The following is a 17,165-nucleotide window of genomic DNA, read 5'->3' as shown; positions in this document are numbered from 1 at the left end:
ATCGCGATAATTCGGTGAGTAGAGTTACCATTTCAAATGCTGATGTTGATTATAAACAAGTCAGAGAATTTAATTTCCCCCCTGAGGTAGAAAACTGCTACTTAAAAGACGTATTATCTAAATAAGGTGACATCAGGCAAATTTGTAATGAACGATGGTCAAGCCAGCATAGATTTGTTCTGTCGATATGCATGTCAAACAGAACATTCCATCTCATATTTTGGTTTGTGGCTACAAAGCGCACGTTATATACAATGGACAGACTTTGATTTGTCACATATGAAAGTGGGAAACTCCGGCAAAACTGTCCAAAAAAAGTGTTTGTATTGCAGAATAATTTACTACAGCGTAAAAGGTTATCACTGGCTGATCTTGTGACCGAAAATGAATGACGGGCGGTCACCTTTCCAGCATTACGGGAAATGTGGACGAAAGGCCACTAAATACTCTTGAAGCATTTCCACCTTTACTCAGGAAAGACACTGTAGACAATCCGGCTGGAAAAAGTAGTATAGCCACTAACAAGAGACGTCGAACTTGTAACGGCAGTAGCACAGATTTCAGACAATATTGTCAGCATAGATTCAAACTCTTGAGTCAAGTGCATCAGTAGACAAATCGAACCCGCCACCATCACCCGAACAGGTCAAAGTGACACTACAGCCCCACTCTGTAGCGCTGGGCGCGCCGGTAGATGGCAATGCGCTCGTCTCGGTGACGCCACAGCCCCGCGCTGCAGTAGCCGTACGTCAACCAACGCAGACAGATTCACTCGCAGATGCAACTGAAAGCAAACGTGACGAGGTAGCGAGTGATTGTCAACAACAGGCGACGTCACAGCCCAAATCCCAAGGCGAAGAAGCGGAGTTTTACAGCAATAACACACAAACAGCAGACGAAAGTGATCATAGAAGTGACGGGGCGTTGGAAGAACATTCGCAAACTGCGTGTGCGCCGCCTTTGGCAGACGAGACGAGATGGTGGCACACGACTGCCCCTCAGATCCACCGACACCGCCCTCAGTGGAAAACTGCTCAGGGGGTGGGCGGAGCAGACATTCGGTGGAGGCCAGACTCAATGCAAATCGCAAGAAAAGTATAAAGAAAGGTTGTAATGCAAACCGGGACGGTGGTCTCCAGTCAGATTCTCAGGAAGTATCCGGCATGGAGTGGCATCAAATAATAGACTAGCGGGAAAAGAGGTCACTCCCCTATGTTACAGTCATATACGATTACCACGCTAAACATTAATAGGATACAGTCGGATGTTAAAATAGCTGCTCTGAAACAGTTTCTGTATGAGTCAGCGACGGATATTGCTCTGCTACAGGAAGTGGTATTCCCACAATTAAATTTGTCCAATTACGTCGATTTTTACAATATTTCTGCTGAAACGAGTGTTGCACAGCCACTTTAGTTAGAGAAGGCATCCCCGTACATAACGTTGATAAATTAGAATCGGGATGAGGTATTGGAATAAACGTAGCAGGAGTCACTATAGTCAGTTCATATGCTCCTTCTGGCAGCAGTAATAAAGCTGCAAGAGCCACATTCTTTATTGAAAGCGTCATTTCTTTACTGAGGAAAAACCCCCTCCAACTTAATAGGGGGAAATTTTAATTGTGTATTGAGTCGAAAGGATCAAATCCCCAACTTCAATTACTCACGAGACTTGAGACATCTCGTTGTTGATTTAAAATATGCGTGGGAAATAAAATAACCAACAATGGTGAACTTCACTCATTGTTGCGAATTAATGTAGTAGAATTGACAGAATTTACGTAACGGAAAATTTAGCAGATAAAGTACTGAAAACAGAAGCTGTTCCCGTTAGTTTTTCCGATGACAGTGTGTTGTTGACCTGCGTAAATTTAACACCACAACCTACCAGAAGAGTAAGAAGCCAGTGGAATCTAAATATTTCGTTATTATCAGAAGAAGACTTAGAAGATGCCCTGACCAGAGCTTGGGAAATATGTCTCCGTTCACTGACCAACTTTCCAAGTGTGATAGAATGGTGGACCCAACGAGCGAAACCGAAGTTAAGGAAAGTTTTAATATCTTTGAGTATAGATATGGCCACAGAAACGAAACAGACTGTAGAATTCTACTACAGCGTGCTAAGGGAACTCTACGATCAGACAGATGCAATTCCTACAAGATTAAAAGACATCAAGCAAATAAAAGCAAAATTATCAAGTCTGAAACGTAAGTAACTGGAGGGACTTGAAATGAAAAGCAAAGCAGAGTCAGTCACTGAAGATGAGACTGCTGCACTGTACCACCTTGTCAGACACGCCAAGAATAGAAGTAGTTTCGTGGATGAACTTCAGATCGACGATGGTACCATATTCACCACCCAGAAGGAAACAGAGAGATCTCAGCGTATTATGAACGTATGTATGCGTCAGGGGAAACAAACGAAGAAGAATACGATGAGCTCTTTGGTGCATATCTTCCACGAATATCGCGAGGAGATGATGATAACATTTCTTCGGACATCACCAAGGAAGATGTATTGGAAATCGTGTGCAGCTCCCCCGCTAGGAAATCTCCAGGACCTGACAGACTGCCCATTGAATTCTATAAACGATTTTGGACCCTAATAGGAGAAAGTTCACCGAAATTGTCAATGAAGTCTTACAGGGGAAGCCAGTGCCTGCAGAGTTGAAACAATGCAAAATCGTGTTGATCCCGAAGAACACAGGCTGCAAAAAAATAAGTAACCTACGGCCGATTTCGCTTTTAAATTCGGATTATAGAATTATAGCTCGAGTAATTAACAAGCGCTTTACACCATGCACCGCCGACATCATAGGACAACAGCAGACTTGTGCTTTCAGAAGGACGATTTTACAAACTGCGGCTTTGTGTCGCGATGCCATTGCGCTAGCGCAGGCAAGTAACATAAAATGTGGACTGCTTTTCATAGACGTCCATAAGGCATTTGATCAAATTAATCACAAATACCTGATAGAGACAATGCGTCGAATGGACTTCCTGCCAAAAACCATCGACATCCCCGAGAACGTGGCTATGGGCGTTACTGCACAAATCTCTGTTAGCTGTCAACTGACAAAAAAAATTGAAATAAAAAGGGGTGTTACCCAAGGAAGCCCCTTATCCATGCTCCTGTTCGTTATATCGCTGGAACCTTTCTTGAGACAGCCACAACACAGGCTGACAGGCATTACCATGACCGTGGTAGGCGCTTACGCTGACGATGCAGGCGTAATCATCAGAGACCAAACAGATGTGACGCAACTAGAGATGGTACTTGCAAAATACTGTTCCGCATCAGGTGCCGAGGGTAAACGGAAACAAAAATAAATTTCTAGATATAAAGCGGCTTGCTAACTTGCGCATTGAGTGGGCGAACCATGTTAATGAAAGCAAAGCCCTTGGAATAGCATTGACAACTTCCCTTTTAAAAATGATCGAAATAAGTTGGCGGGAGGTGGCAAGAAAAATCAAGGGAGCTTTGATTGAAAACTGTCAACGTAGCATAGACCAGTTCCAGAGAATACTGTTTATCAACACGTATATTTTATCCAATGCCTACTACATAGCACAGGTTCTCCCCATTCCATCAATGGTGGAGAAGGCGATCATGTCCACTTTAGCAAAGTTCTTGTGGATAGGGGAATTGTTTCGAGTGCCGGTGAAGACAGCAGTTTTGGATCCAAGCAATGGAGTAATGGGTCTGACATAAAGTTTAAAGCGATGGCATTGTATGTTAAACGAACATGGGGCATAATGTGTAACGATCCAGGGTGCACTACAGCGAAACTATAAGACATTGTCAGGCCAGAAAGTGTAGAGCCGCCGATAAATATACAAAAAATAAGTTTTAAGCTAAAACACATTCGGGAGTATAATATTGAACTAAGTTATCTCAGCAAAAAGCTTTTAAACTCCAAAAAAGTTACAGCAAAGGTGATTTTAGCTGAAAGACGGAAGCATGAAAATACGGAAAATGAATTCGAGAAAATACTGAAATATCAGAATCACAATAAGAAATGTGGCAACATGCTCCGAATTGTCTTCAAAAGAATGGGTATTGGTTAGGAACTGGATTCCTAGTAGAGAGGGAATGGGTTGGGTTCACGTTCCCAACCTCACCTGCAAGTCGCACATGAAAAATAAATCACTAGTACAGCAGATACAAGAATGTGACGGCAAACATCTGGTGTCTGATACAAAGAAAGATCTTGAACTCCCCAAGGATGCGTTTAGAAGGCTGGAACTGACAAACATAACAAGGCAGTGAAGGATTTTGCGATGTCGCTGTTCGGGACTGCTCCTCTGTCCACATAATTTACCCTGGAAGGAACACACGTCAAGGATTTACTGAATGATTAATTTGGGTCCGGGAAATTATGATGAGGAACCTCAGGCTGCAAAAGAAGAAAATGTGCGTGCTGAACTGCCACCAACTGAAGGTGACAGTGAAGGTGCCGATTTGTGCTACTGCTAAAGACTCATTCTTCGATCACTGTAATTTATGACTGCAATTATCTGTCACCTCATCTATGTCATTTCTTTCTTTTTGTCCAACAACACAAATCATGGCGGTGGGTTTTCCATTTTCCATTGTAAAGTATATGAGGAGAAACATTGGTTTTTTAATCAGAATAACAAAGTCGATTGGGAAAAATTCAATTTTTATACATATAATAATTATAAACAAGAACCGCAGTGGTAATTATCGTAAAAACAAACAAAGCAGTAATTTTTGCGACATCTTGCGCAACATATAAAAACGGGCGTTCGCAATAAATCTGTACAAAAACATGCCCCATTAATATTTACGAAAATGTTTCTAGTTTCTGATAATTTTGAGGCAAACCAGTCATACTGAATCATGTCTCGGAATATTGGTGACGATGATTGATGGAGAATTATAGAATGAATTTTGATGCAATCTTCCCGGGAATTAATTTCACGATTCTCCTGTTACAATGCGCTGCTATTTTGCAAGCGGTTTACGAAATTTTTAACTTGCCTGTAAAAGTAAACATCACAAGGTTGCACCAAAGAAGTGCATTTTTGAGGTATGACTTTCAGAGACCAAGTTGGCATATTTCCGTCACCTTGAAAAATTGCATCATATGTCTCCGGAATCGTTTGACCTCCCCAAGAGTCAATGAGAAGCAAATATTTACTGTCCCCGACGAAAGATTTTAAACATTTGCGGAAAAAATCCATGTATAAAACTGTTGTTCCTTTTCCGGACTGCGATGGTTACGATGACGTTCGTATAAGTATTGCCATAGCCATCTATTAATTAGTGAATACGAGGTCCGAAATGACCGGTCGCTTCTTGTAAGCATATGAAGACATGTGGGAGCAGTTTTCCGGATAATGTTATTGAATATTGTGCGGTGTACGAATGCGTCACTTCATTCAAATCCGACTTTTTCACGAAAACTGTTTTACTTTTTCAGTGAGATTGATATTGGTATCCTAAAACAATAGTATTTTTAATATTAAACAATATTCGAATGTGTATGTAAATATATTTTTCTATAATTAAATTTGAATTGATATATTTTACATCGGTAAAAACATTTTGTACGCACAAAACATGTATTTACCTGTTTGGTCAGTATTTATCGCATAATCCTCGTCGTGGTATTGAGGGATTAACCGGCACGTCTGCCGACGAAAGGCATCCGCAGACGCCTGGATGGCCTCCATTGACGCCGCTTCTTTTTTCGAAACCAGTTTCGTGAGCTTGCGTTGTGAAATTCTGTGCTTCTGTTTAAATGCCGTGACCTATCGATCAGACGCCTTGAATTTGAAATCGACGAATTGTGCAGCCGCAGCTAATGTCCATTGTCGCAACTTGCTGATGTTGCTGTCTTGCTTCCACAAAACGGTCGTAGGTCCACGAATCTATCGCCTCAGATTTTAAAAGTGGTGGTACGCGAATGGATAAATTTGTCTTCCATTGTGAAAGATATTCTTTTCGCATCAATTGGCTTTTTTTGCAATGTCGCCAAGGACCACGTGAGGTGCGCTTTAGCAATATTCACGACTTTGACTTTGTAGGCAAAGGGAATCATGTTACCTTTAAATCTTTTCGGTGACTGTTTATATTCGTCTGGAGACGAATCATTTTGTGGCACTTCGAACTGTTCGTCGTTCTCCTCACATTCTTCGCAATCCTCATGAGCGTCAATTAATTCCTCTTCAGTTACGAATGTTTCTGCGCCCAAAAGTTCCAGTGTATTATTATAAAGTTCTCCGGCCAATAACATAGCATCGTGAGAGATTTCTTCCGAAGATGTCGATGCAATTAAAATATTTTCCGTCAACAGCTTTTCATAATACACCACTGCGCCCTTCAATCGTAATTTTGATAGGTCACTATGAACGGACTCTTCAGGAATTTCTTCTCCTATTCCAGATGAGCCAGCAACTTCTTCAGTCGACGTGTTTAACCTCGGATCGGAATAACACGTCGAAATTTTCAAACGGACATACGAGACGTCACTTTGCTACTTGTTGCGCGAGAGTCCTTCTAGGGTGGGCCATGACAGAGACCTAACCATGCCAGGTTGAAAGTCAGTCACCAGTAACCTTTCTTACGCGAGAGTGTTTTTTGATGAATGTGCCACTCATCGTGCAAGATCACTGGGCAGCTGAATCTTATTTTATTTCGGCATGAGATGTGCAAAATATCGGTGCTGGACTGAGATTCGAACTCGGATCTCCCTTTTCGTCACGTCTGATGCCTTTGTGTTGATACTTTCCACCGTTCGCCGCGCGCTCTGCGCGGCTGCCCCCGTCGGAGGTTCGAGTCCTCCCTCTGGTATGGGCGTGTGTGTCGACCTTAGCGTAAGTTAGTTTTAAGTTAGATGATGTGGCGGAGGGTACCGTGAGTACCTCTATCGGTTCTCCCTTCTATTCCAGTCTCGTATTGTTCGTGTAAAGGAGGATTGTCGGTATGTCTCTGTGTGGGCTCTAATCTCTCTGATTTTATCCTCACCGTCTCTTCACGAGACGTAGGAGGGAGCAATATACTGTTTGACTCCTCGGTGAAGGTATGTTCTCGAAACTACAACAAAAGCCCGTACCGAGCTACTGAGCGTCTCTCCTGCAGAGTGTTCCACTGGAGTTTATCTATCATCTCCGTAACGCTTTCGCGATTACTAAGTGATCCTGTAACGAAGCGCACTGCTCTCCTTTGGATCTTCTCTATCTCTTCTATCAACCCTGTCTGGTACGGATCCCACACTGCTGACCAGTATTCGAGCAGTGGGCGAACAATCGTACTGTAACCTACTTCCTTTGTTTACGGATTGCATTTCCTTAGGATTCTTCCAATGAATCTCAGTCTGGCATCTGCTTTATCGACGATCAACATTATATGATTATTCCATTTTAAATCACTCCTAATGCATACTCCCAGATAATTTACGGAATTAACTGGTTCCAGTTCCTGAGTTGCTATATTGTAGCTAAATAATATGGGATTTTTCTTTCTGTGTATTAGCAGCACATTACACTTGTCTACATTGAGATAAGATTGCCATTCCCTACACCATGCATCAATTCGCTGCAGATCCTCCTGCATTTCAGTACAATTTTCCGTCGTTCCAGCCTCTCGATATACCACAGCATCATTCTCAAAAAGCCTCAGTGAACTTCGGATGTCATCCACAAGGTCATTTAAGTATATTGTGAACAGCAACGGTCCTACGACACTCCCCTGCGGCACACCTGAAATCACTCTTACTTCGGAAGACTTCTCTCCATTGAGAACGACATGCTGCGTTCTGTTACCTAGGAACTCTTCAATCCAGTCACACAATTGGTCTGATAGTCCATATGCTCTTACTTTGTTCATTAAACGACTGTGGAGAACTGTATCGAACGCCTTGCGTAAGTCAAGAAACACGGCACCTACCCGGGAACCCGTGTCTATGGCCCTCTGAGTCTCGTGGACTAATGGCGCGAGCTGGGTTTCACACGATCGTCTTTTTCGAAACCCATGCTGATTCCTACACAGTAGATTTCTAGTCTCCAGAAAGTCATTATACTCGAACATAATACGTGTTCCAAAATTCTACAGCTGATCGACGTTAGAGATATAGGTCTATAGTTCTGCACATCTGTTCGACGTCCCTTCTTGAAAACGGGGATGACGTGTGCCCTTTTCCAATCCTTTGGAACGCTACGCTCTTCTAGAGACCTACGGTACACCGCTGCAAGAAGGGGGGCAAGTTCCTTCGCGTACTCTGTGTAAAATCGAACTGGTATCCCATCAGGTCCAGCGGCCTTTCCTCTTTTGAGCGATTTCAATTGTTTCTCTATCCCTCTGTCGTTTATTTCGATATCTACCATTTTGTCATCTGTGCGACAATCTAGAGAAGGAACTACAGTGCATTCTTCCTTTGTGAAACAGGTTTGGAAAAAGAGATTTAGTATTTCGGCCTTTAGTCTGCCATCCTCTGTTTCAGAACCATTTTGGTCGCAGAGTGTCTGGACATTTTGTTTTGATCCACCTACCGCTTTGAGACAAGACCAAAATTTCTTAGGATTTTCTGCCACGTCAGTACATAGAACTTTACTTTCGAATTCATTGAACGCCTCTCGTATGGCCCTCCTCACATTACATTTCGCTTCGCGTAATTTTTGTTTGTCTGCAAGGTGTTGGCTATGTTTGTGTTTGCTGTGAAGTTCCCTTTGTTTCCGCAGCAGTTTTCTAACTCGGTTGTTGTACCGCGGTGGCTCTTTCCCATTTGTTACGATCTTGCTTGGCACATACTCATCTAACGCATATTGTACGATGGTTTTGAACTTTGTCCACTGATCCTCAACACTGTCTGTACTTAAATCAAAAGTTTTGTGTTGAGCCGTCAGGTACTCTGAAATCTGCTTTTTGTCACTTTTGCTAAACAGAAAAATCTTCCTACCTTTTTTAATATTTCTATTTACGGCTGAAATCATCGATGCAGTAACCAGTTTATGATAGTTGATTCCCTGTTCTGCGTTAACTGTTTCAAATAGTTCGGGTCTGTTTGTCACCAGAAGGTCCAATATGTTATCGCCACGAGTCGATTCTCTGTTTAACTGCTCAAGATACTTTTCAGATAAAGCACTTGAAAAAATTTCACTGGATTCTTTGTCCGTGCCACCCGTTATGAACATTTCAGTCTCCCAGTCTATATCCGGCAAATTAAAATTTCCACCCAGAACTATAACATGGTGGGGAAATCTACTCGAAATATTTTCCAAATTATCCTTCAGGTGCTCAGCCACAACAGCTGCTGAGCCAGGGGGCCTATAGAGACATCCAATTACCATGTCTGAGCCTGCATTAACCGTGACCTTCACCCAAATTATTTCGCATTTCGGATCTCCGTCAATTTCCTTCGATACTATTGCACTTCTTATGGCTATAAACACGCCTCCCCCTTCACTGTCCAGCCTGTCTCTGCGGTATACATTCCAATCTGAATTTAGGATTTCATTACTATATACGTCGGTTTCAGCCAACTTTCTGTCCCTAGTACTATATGAGCGTTGTGACCGTTTATTAATGAGAGCAGTTCTGGGACCTTTCTGTAGACGCTCCTGGAGTTTACTATTAGCACATTAATATTGTTATTCCCTGTTGCATTTTGCCTACTCCTACCTTGCTGCGTCTCAGGAGGCGTGTTGTCGGGCCTAGGGAGGGGATTCTCTAACCTAAAAAAAACACCATGTGCACTCCACACGTACTCCGCTACCCTTGTAGCCGCTTCCGGCGTGTAGTGCACGCCTGACCTATTCAGGGGGACCCTACATTTCTCCACCCGATAGCGGAGGTCGGGAAATTTGCACCCCAGATCTCCGCAGAATCGTCTGAGCCTCTGGTTTAAGCCTTCCACTCGGCTCCAAACCAGAGGACCGCGATCGGTTCTGGGAACGATACTACAAATAGTTGGCTTAGATTCCACCCCGCGAGCGAGGCTTTCTGCCTTCACCAACTCTGTCAACCGCCTGTACGAACTGAGGATGACCTCTGGACCCAGACGGCAGGAGTCATTGGTGCCGATATGAGCAACAGTTTGCAGTCGGGTGCACGCAGTGCTCTCTATCGCCGCCGGCAGGGCCTCCTCCACATCTCGGGTGAAACCCCCCGGCAAGCAGACAGAGTGAACGCTGGCCTATTTCTCAGACCTTTCCGCTTTTTCCCGAAGCCTAACGTTGGAGCTCCCAACAACTAATAAACCCCTCCCCCCGTGTGCCTGCTCGGACCTTGCTGAAGGAGCGGCCACATGTCCACTCACAGGCAGAGCGGGCGATGCCACTCGGCCAGCCTCCACATTGACCCTCCGCCTCGTGCGCCGCGAACGCCGCTGAACCCGCCACTCCCCTTGGGGAGAGGGTGGCCCAACCGCGCCCGGTACCCGCGAAGATGTCTCGACAGCAGGGACAGTGGGTGACGCGTGTAACACCTGGGGTGTACCTTGCGACACACCGGACTCCCCACTGCCGCTACACTCCGAGGCAGCAGCCTGAAGACGGCTGACCGCGGCCATCAACACGCTCAGCTGTTCGCAAACAGTGGCCAGCTCCCCCTGCGTCCGTACACAGCGGTCACACATCCTATCCGTCCTAAGGAATCAATTTACTGTAGAGAGTTAATCAACTTTTAACTAGACTGCTAATTCACTAAAGGCGGCTACTAGTTAACTTAACTGTGGTTACCACACACTTCATGTAGAAAACAATAAAAAAGCACTACCTGTCTAAGGACTGTATTGAAAACACTAGCACTGCTGGCACTATGGCTGACTAAAGGGACTCTTGAGATGAGTTATTGTCCTGAATGGTGGTTACAAAATTAATGGTGCGCGTTCTTGCTGGAGAGTGAAAATGATAATGCATGAGGTGACTGGCCCGTATGGAACTACGGTGGGTAGAGGCAGATAAAGTATTCAAACTGTCCGTGAATATAGCGACATGGTAGCTGCGGCACATGTTGTCACGCTCTAGTGCGCCGTAATGTCGCTCGATTTCGGGAATGCTTTCGATAGGGAGAGTCACCAGTGCCTTCTTGAAACAATGACCGTACTGGATTTTCTGCAATATTTTGTCAAGGTAATTGGTATAATGTTGAAGAACAGCAGTTTGCAAGTCATGATCAGTGAGTGGTCAGCTAACCAGGCAGCTCGCACTCAAGAGTTGTGTGCGCCGAGGTGGTCCTGTGTGGAGGGCCTCGTTCGCCACTGCCGCTGAGGCCCTGCTGGCCGCTCTGCAGAAACAGCTGCGAGGGCTGCACGCACGCACACGCGCACACACACACACACACACACACACACACACACACACACACACACACATACACATGTCGCCAGAATATCGTGTGTAGGGCGTACACAGGTGACGGGGTGTCGTGATCTCCGGCGAGAGCGAGTCGCAGAAGGCATTGCAGGTCACCAACAAATACCAACTTGCGTCAGGTTCAAAGCTAAGCAACAGTAAAGCACACATCATGAATGTGGGGTGCGGAATATCTTTGCGAAACATGCGAGACCTCAGTCCAAGTTCTGCCTCTGGACTACAGGTCTAACGTAAATCGTACTGCAGCTGCAAACTCTAAGAAAGTGCTTGCCAGCGTGCCAGTTGGAGTCAAAGAACATAGAGAAGGCTTGACGACATCCAAAGGCCACACTTTGCACATATGTAGATGGTCTGTAAAGTCAACTGCGTGGCAGAAGTTTTACCCATAACAGGTGAAACAGCAGCAAGATTTCTGTCAGCTTTGCGCCATTTTGTAACTCGTGGTAATATTTTTAAGATAAAGTTTGACACGTTGACCATCTCAGGCGGCAACGGGGAGGGGGGAGGGGGAGATTAAATATCGCCGACTTTGGGAGAAAGTGAGAAACTATATTCGTGTGTTCGACACACTAGATGCGGAAGAAGACACACACACGGCCCTCACGCCGCACTTACCAGACGAAATTACTCCCACTGTCTGGAATGCACCCACAGATGTACGGCACGTCGCCAATGGCTTTTATCGTTTTGAACAATTTTGATTCCAACTCAGTTATACTCAAACCAGAGTTGGCTGTCGAATATGGTAAAAGTCAAGAACATGTACGTGGAATTAATGAGAAGCAAAAGCGGAAACGTGACTGTACAAAAGTAGCCGCACTACGGCTGGAGGGCCATTTGGACAAACATCGGCACCCCTCACCTACCAACGAGTGTGAAAACTACTCGGTAGAGGGCAGTAAACAGGAAAGTAGCAACCAAAGCGAGACTTGAGGCAGTCCACCTGGGTGGTCGGCAGCACGTGAGAGAATCACGACCTGACAGCAGGCGAGGTTCGTACGCGCTCAAGTGAAGGACATCTGGTGAGTTATCAGAGAATTGTTAGCCACGATAACACGAACTCTGTTGCCAGTACCTTGCCTTCCAATCTTTTTGAATCGTAGCGACGTGCCGTGTGAATGAAGGAATGCTGTAAACTGGCTAAGAGGACAGACAACGCACCTCCTGCCAGCAGAGGGGAGCGAGGCGGGCGGGCGCTGGGTGGGTCGCCGCACGCACGCCGGCCACGAGCGGGCCGCGGGGCGGCGCGTGCGTCGCTGAGGCGGGAAACTGCGAGAGGAACTCCGCAACATGTTTCAGTGCATACAGTTACGTGGAGCAGTGTGCAAAGTGAATAGACAAAGGCGTGAACGCAAGAACATCATAATGAATCGTCCTTAAGCTCTTTTGTGTTAAACGGTGCTTCTTACTGACTTACTTATTTTTAACGAAACAGAAATCTAATTTAAAATACATAGGTCAGAAGCAGTCTATTTTGTGTTGAAGGAATCTCGGAGGAAAAGCTGGTCCTCACGACAGAACACGTGGTACTTTTTAGTACACTTTATTTCACTTCGTTCTGTATGTGAAAAATCCTTTTAGCCAGAAGCGACTGCACTGATTTCTGCTGTTCTGCGTTACATTCATCGTCACCCGCTGTATCAGGAATCGCAGCACGGAGCTTCCAGCGCGTGCAGTACTCGGGGATGGCAGAAGACCAACTTCCCAAACGAGCCTCGGGAACTGAGGCATTGGGCGATTTACAAGATGTTGAGAAATAAATCGGAAAGCAAACCATCGTGAACACGGAACTTGGAAGGCGTCGCTCTCAGCTGAGTTAGTTTGTGTGCAAACACGGTCTTTCAGATGAAGTGCTAAACATAAAAAAAAAATTAGAAATGAAAAAAATAAAAAAATTATGCGCGAAAATAGCGCAGCGACTCTGTAACAGGTACGGGGGAGGCGTCGTGGCCAGACCTCGGAATGGTTAAAAAATTAAATGAAATAAAAGGGGTTAAGGGCGCGAGTTTCTAGTCTGCATGTAGTGGATTCGAATACCGCAACTCGCATGAATTTTAATTCGTGGTAATAGTTGCTAGTAAAAAAAAGTTGAAACGATTCTTGCTACAAATGATGAAGGTCTGGGTTCGTTTCTCACATCCGGCAATCATTTTTCACAAGCATAAGCAGCATCTCTCCCACCTCTGGTAGCCTGGAGGAGAGTCGCTACAGGTTGGGCCCTGACAGGGGCGGAAGTCACGCCGGGTCGAACCTCTGTCACCAGTCACCTTTCTTAAGCGATATTTTTTTTAAATCAATGAGCCAATTGACAGGTGCGGAAGTCACGCCGGGTCGAACCTCTGTCACCAGTCACCTTTCTTAAGCGATATTTTTTTTAAATCAATGAGCCAATTGCTGTACAAGGGCGCATCGCACTTGACTCTTACTGCATTCGAGCCTGAGACGTGGAAAATATTGACGATGGACTGGAATTCGAACTCAGATCTCCCTTTTCGTCACGTTTGATCACTTTCAGATGATGCATTTCCACTGCTTCATTGTCTCCACTTGTCTGCAAAGTCATAAAGACATTCACAAGAGACACATCCCTGGGTTCGAATCCTGGCATGTCACTTTAAGTTCCAGCATGAGCACAGCAAAATACATGTGAGATATTATTCTGATTTTACCGATTCTCTGGGCTTTGCTAACAATAATGGTGGTACTGGTTTCGAGTCCCAAGTCAGACGGGCAGCTTTTCGTCCTGTCGTGTCACTTTCAAACATGCCACTCCTGGCTACTGGTGAAAGAGAATAGCACAGTCGAGGTATCTTTGTATGTAGTCAACAACTGTGTGTCCAGGGTTCGATTGCTAGTCAGCAGAAAATTTTCATAATTTTATTTACAATACAGAAATGCGCACATTTCGCTGCTAATGAAGTAAATCAGTGTAGAACGTCTACGCATGACTAGAAGTCAGTGTCGATAGGTACTGGGTTTGAGTGCGCATAACGCAAAACACTTTCGTCTCCTGGTTTCAGTTTGTCATCTCATTGCCGGTTAAAAATGACGGTTTCTGACGTTTCATTGTGCTTGGTTAACCATCCGATCAAGTGCTGCGTTCGAATCTCCGGGAAACACGAAACTTTATGGCAGATCATTTCGAGTTTCAAGTTGCACACTCTTTGTTACTTGTGACTGTAACCGTACTTGAGATATTCCTTCTTTACTTGTTAGATTGCATTCCCCGATGTTAGCGCAGTGAGAAAACTTTCGTCGTGTCATTTAAAGGAGGATGCTGCTTTCTGAGGTTTCATTTATTACAATAAATTTGAATATGCAAGCGTAATGGCTGTGTAATGTCCAATAACACGTTTTCTGGTATTTGCATTATCGAAGTGTCAGTTTGCATGTAAACCGATAATCACACAGAGCACTTTTCTCTTGTGGGCTCATGTAGTGAACATTTTGTACAGGCAAACACTGCATAGAACAACGACAAAGAATGAAAGAAAATTTCCGTTAACACAATGAATTAATTAAGTCCCCAGCAACTATAAAACCTACGAAGCCAACAAAGCACAAGTGTAGCTGTTCTGTGTGTGGAAGTGCGATTCAACGTACACATCTGGCACAGTTTTTCTTCAATAAGACAAGAAATTTTAAATATCATTTATACTGAAGTAATTAAAGAAAATAGAAATACTATAATTACGCAAGAAAACCAGAATTACACTCTAATAGAAGAACACAAGCCAGATGCTTTGTTGACTGAACCTGTAATGACGCATTATTGAAGACACTGAAATAATGAGAAAAAAAAGTTAGTTTTGTTACCTTCATATATATTGATGAAAAGCACTCTAATCATTACAATATCTCCATTAGAACAACATCTGCTGTCTAGCCCATCAAACAACTGCATAAAACATGGAACGAGCACTCCCTACTAAAACATCTCAACACCGACTCGCCACTACCACATCTCGACAGGCACACTCCAGCACGACCTCTCGACAAGAACTCTTCACTACGACGTCTCAGCAAGCACTGGCTACTGCCGCATCTCGACAAGAACTGCCAGTGGAGTCGGCGGAATGAAACTCTTTGGCCCAATGTCTGGCGCTGTGGCTCAGTGTAGCCACCTTTCAACTTGCAGGAATGAGTGTGACGAAATGTGGTAATGAAATTCTTTCAGAGGTTGTATAATGCTATTTGTAATGGAAGATGAATGAAGATTTTGTTATGAGGGGGATAGAACAGATTTGCTGTAATTTAATACATGCACACAATTGCGCACTGTTTTGTACTGTGGGAGGGGGAATACGGTAGCTTTGTTTCAGGACAGATTTGTATTCGCAACAGTTGTTTCCTCGTGTGGCTGTTTTCCTCGTTCTGTGTGTTGTGTGTTTGTAGCAGAGAGTGGCAGTTTGTGTGTTTTGTGCAGGAGCCTCTCTGCTAAGGAGAGGGACAGGAGGCTGGTCCAGGCGGCTGAGCAGCGGGCAGTGGGGGAGCTGAGGGCGCTGATCGCCGCAGGGGCCGACGTGGGGGTGAGGGGCGAGTGGGGGCGGACCGCCCTGCACTGTGCAGCACAGAGGGGAGACGTCGAGGTGGCGAGGCTGCTGGTGGGGGCGGGGGCGGAGGTGGACGCCAGGACTGACTTGGGGTGGACGCCGCTGCATCTTGCGGCACTCAATGGCCGCGCAGAAGTGGCGGCTGCGCTGCTCGCCGCGGGTGCCGACAGGAGGGCCACAACTGATGTTGGTGGGTGGACAGCGCTGGACATCGCCAGGCTGCACAACCACAGGCGGCTGGTGGAGATGCTGTCATGAGGCAGACAGTCCAGCGAACTCTGTCCAAAAAAACAGGAACTGAAAAAATCTGTAGGAGAGCAATATTCATAATTTTTTAAACAAAGATCCAAAAAACTGAATCGTGTTGTGACTCACTAATTTCAGACCTCTTCAAGTAACATACAGCACACAAATACTCTAAGGAACGTTGTAGCAAAACCCAGACAACGCCAGATAACAGCAAAATAATCCAGGTAACAACGGACAATCGTTCTCTCAAGAAAAATCTCACAAGTACACTTCCAGACTAAACTAGGCGAAAGTCAACAGTTCACTGTGAACAATCACAACTGCTCTATAATATCTGATCGTTGAAAAGTATTTCATACCAGTCAGCAAGGTGCTACATCAGACTATTCTAATTTGCAACATACCGAGATTACTGCTATATCAGCTCTATCACCAGAATTTTCGCTCCTGATATCAGACTCAATTTACTTCTCCATATTCAGCAAACATTCTACTCTACCGTACTTGTTGTGTTTAATAACAATGACATATTAGTAGCAGTATTCACACTACATAATGCGACTATCATCTGGAACCATACAGTCAGTCTACATTGAACTAAACACAATCAGACCACAACATGACACGCATACAAAATATGAAGGAAATCGTCTGTATCTGGTATTGTTGTCTCTACTTGACGTAAAAGATTGCAACGAGCAAAGCAATCCTAGTTGTATTGGAGACAGAACACCGAGGCCCCAGTTTCAGCACACGAAAGCAATTTCGCAACGACGCACACGAGTCTCCACACTCATCGGTCACAACGGCACAGCTGAGACGGTGACGCAAGTTGTGGAGCTACAGGCAATAAAATTACACTTACCTTCACTCATACATCGAGTAAATAAGTGCAGTGGAGAGTGTATACGCCTGTCAGCTCAGCTGCTGTCGCCTCACTTCACTCCCTGCGGCCGCAGCTGACGCAGCTCGCCGCTCCCTGCCAGTCCGTGGCTCCTGCCACAGCTGTCAGCGGCCTCTCTGC

General features: G+C 44.9%; 1 protein-coding gene across 1 annotated transcript; it reads left to right on the top strand.

Moving 5' to 3' along the window:
- Nucleotides 1–977: 977 nt before the first annotated feature.
- LOC126108173 (ankyrin repeat domain-containing protein 65-like) lies at nucleotides 978–16,150 on the top strand. Its single transcript, XM_049913415.1, has 2 exons — nucleotides 978–1,138; nucleotides 15,766–16,150. Exons 1-2 carry the CDS (start codon nucleotides 978–980, stop codon nucleotides 16,148–16,150), a joined length of 546 nt encoding a protein of 181 aa, XP_049769372.1.
- Nucleotides 16,151–17,165: the final 1,015 nt, after the last annotated feature.

This window comes from Schistocerca cancellata, chromosome 11, assembly GCF_023864275.1.
Source record: "Schistocerca cancellata isolate TAMUIC-IGC-003103 chromosome 11, iqSchCanc2.1, whole genome shotgun sequence".
NCBI lineage: Eukaryota > Metazoa > Arthropoda > Insecta > Orthoptera > Acrididae > Schistocerca > Schistocerca cancellata.
Note: the sequence above shows the minus strand (reverse complement) of the source record. Positions and strands in the feature narration are given on the sequence as shown.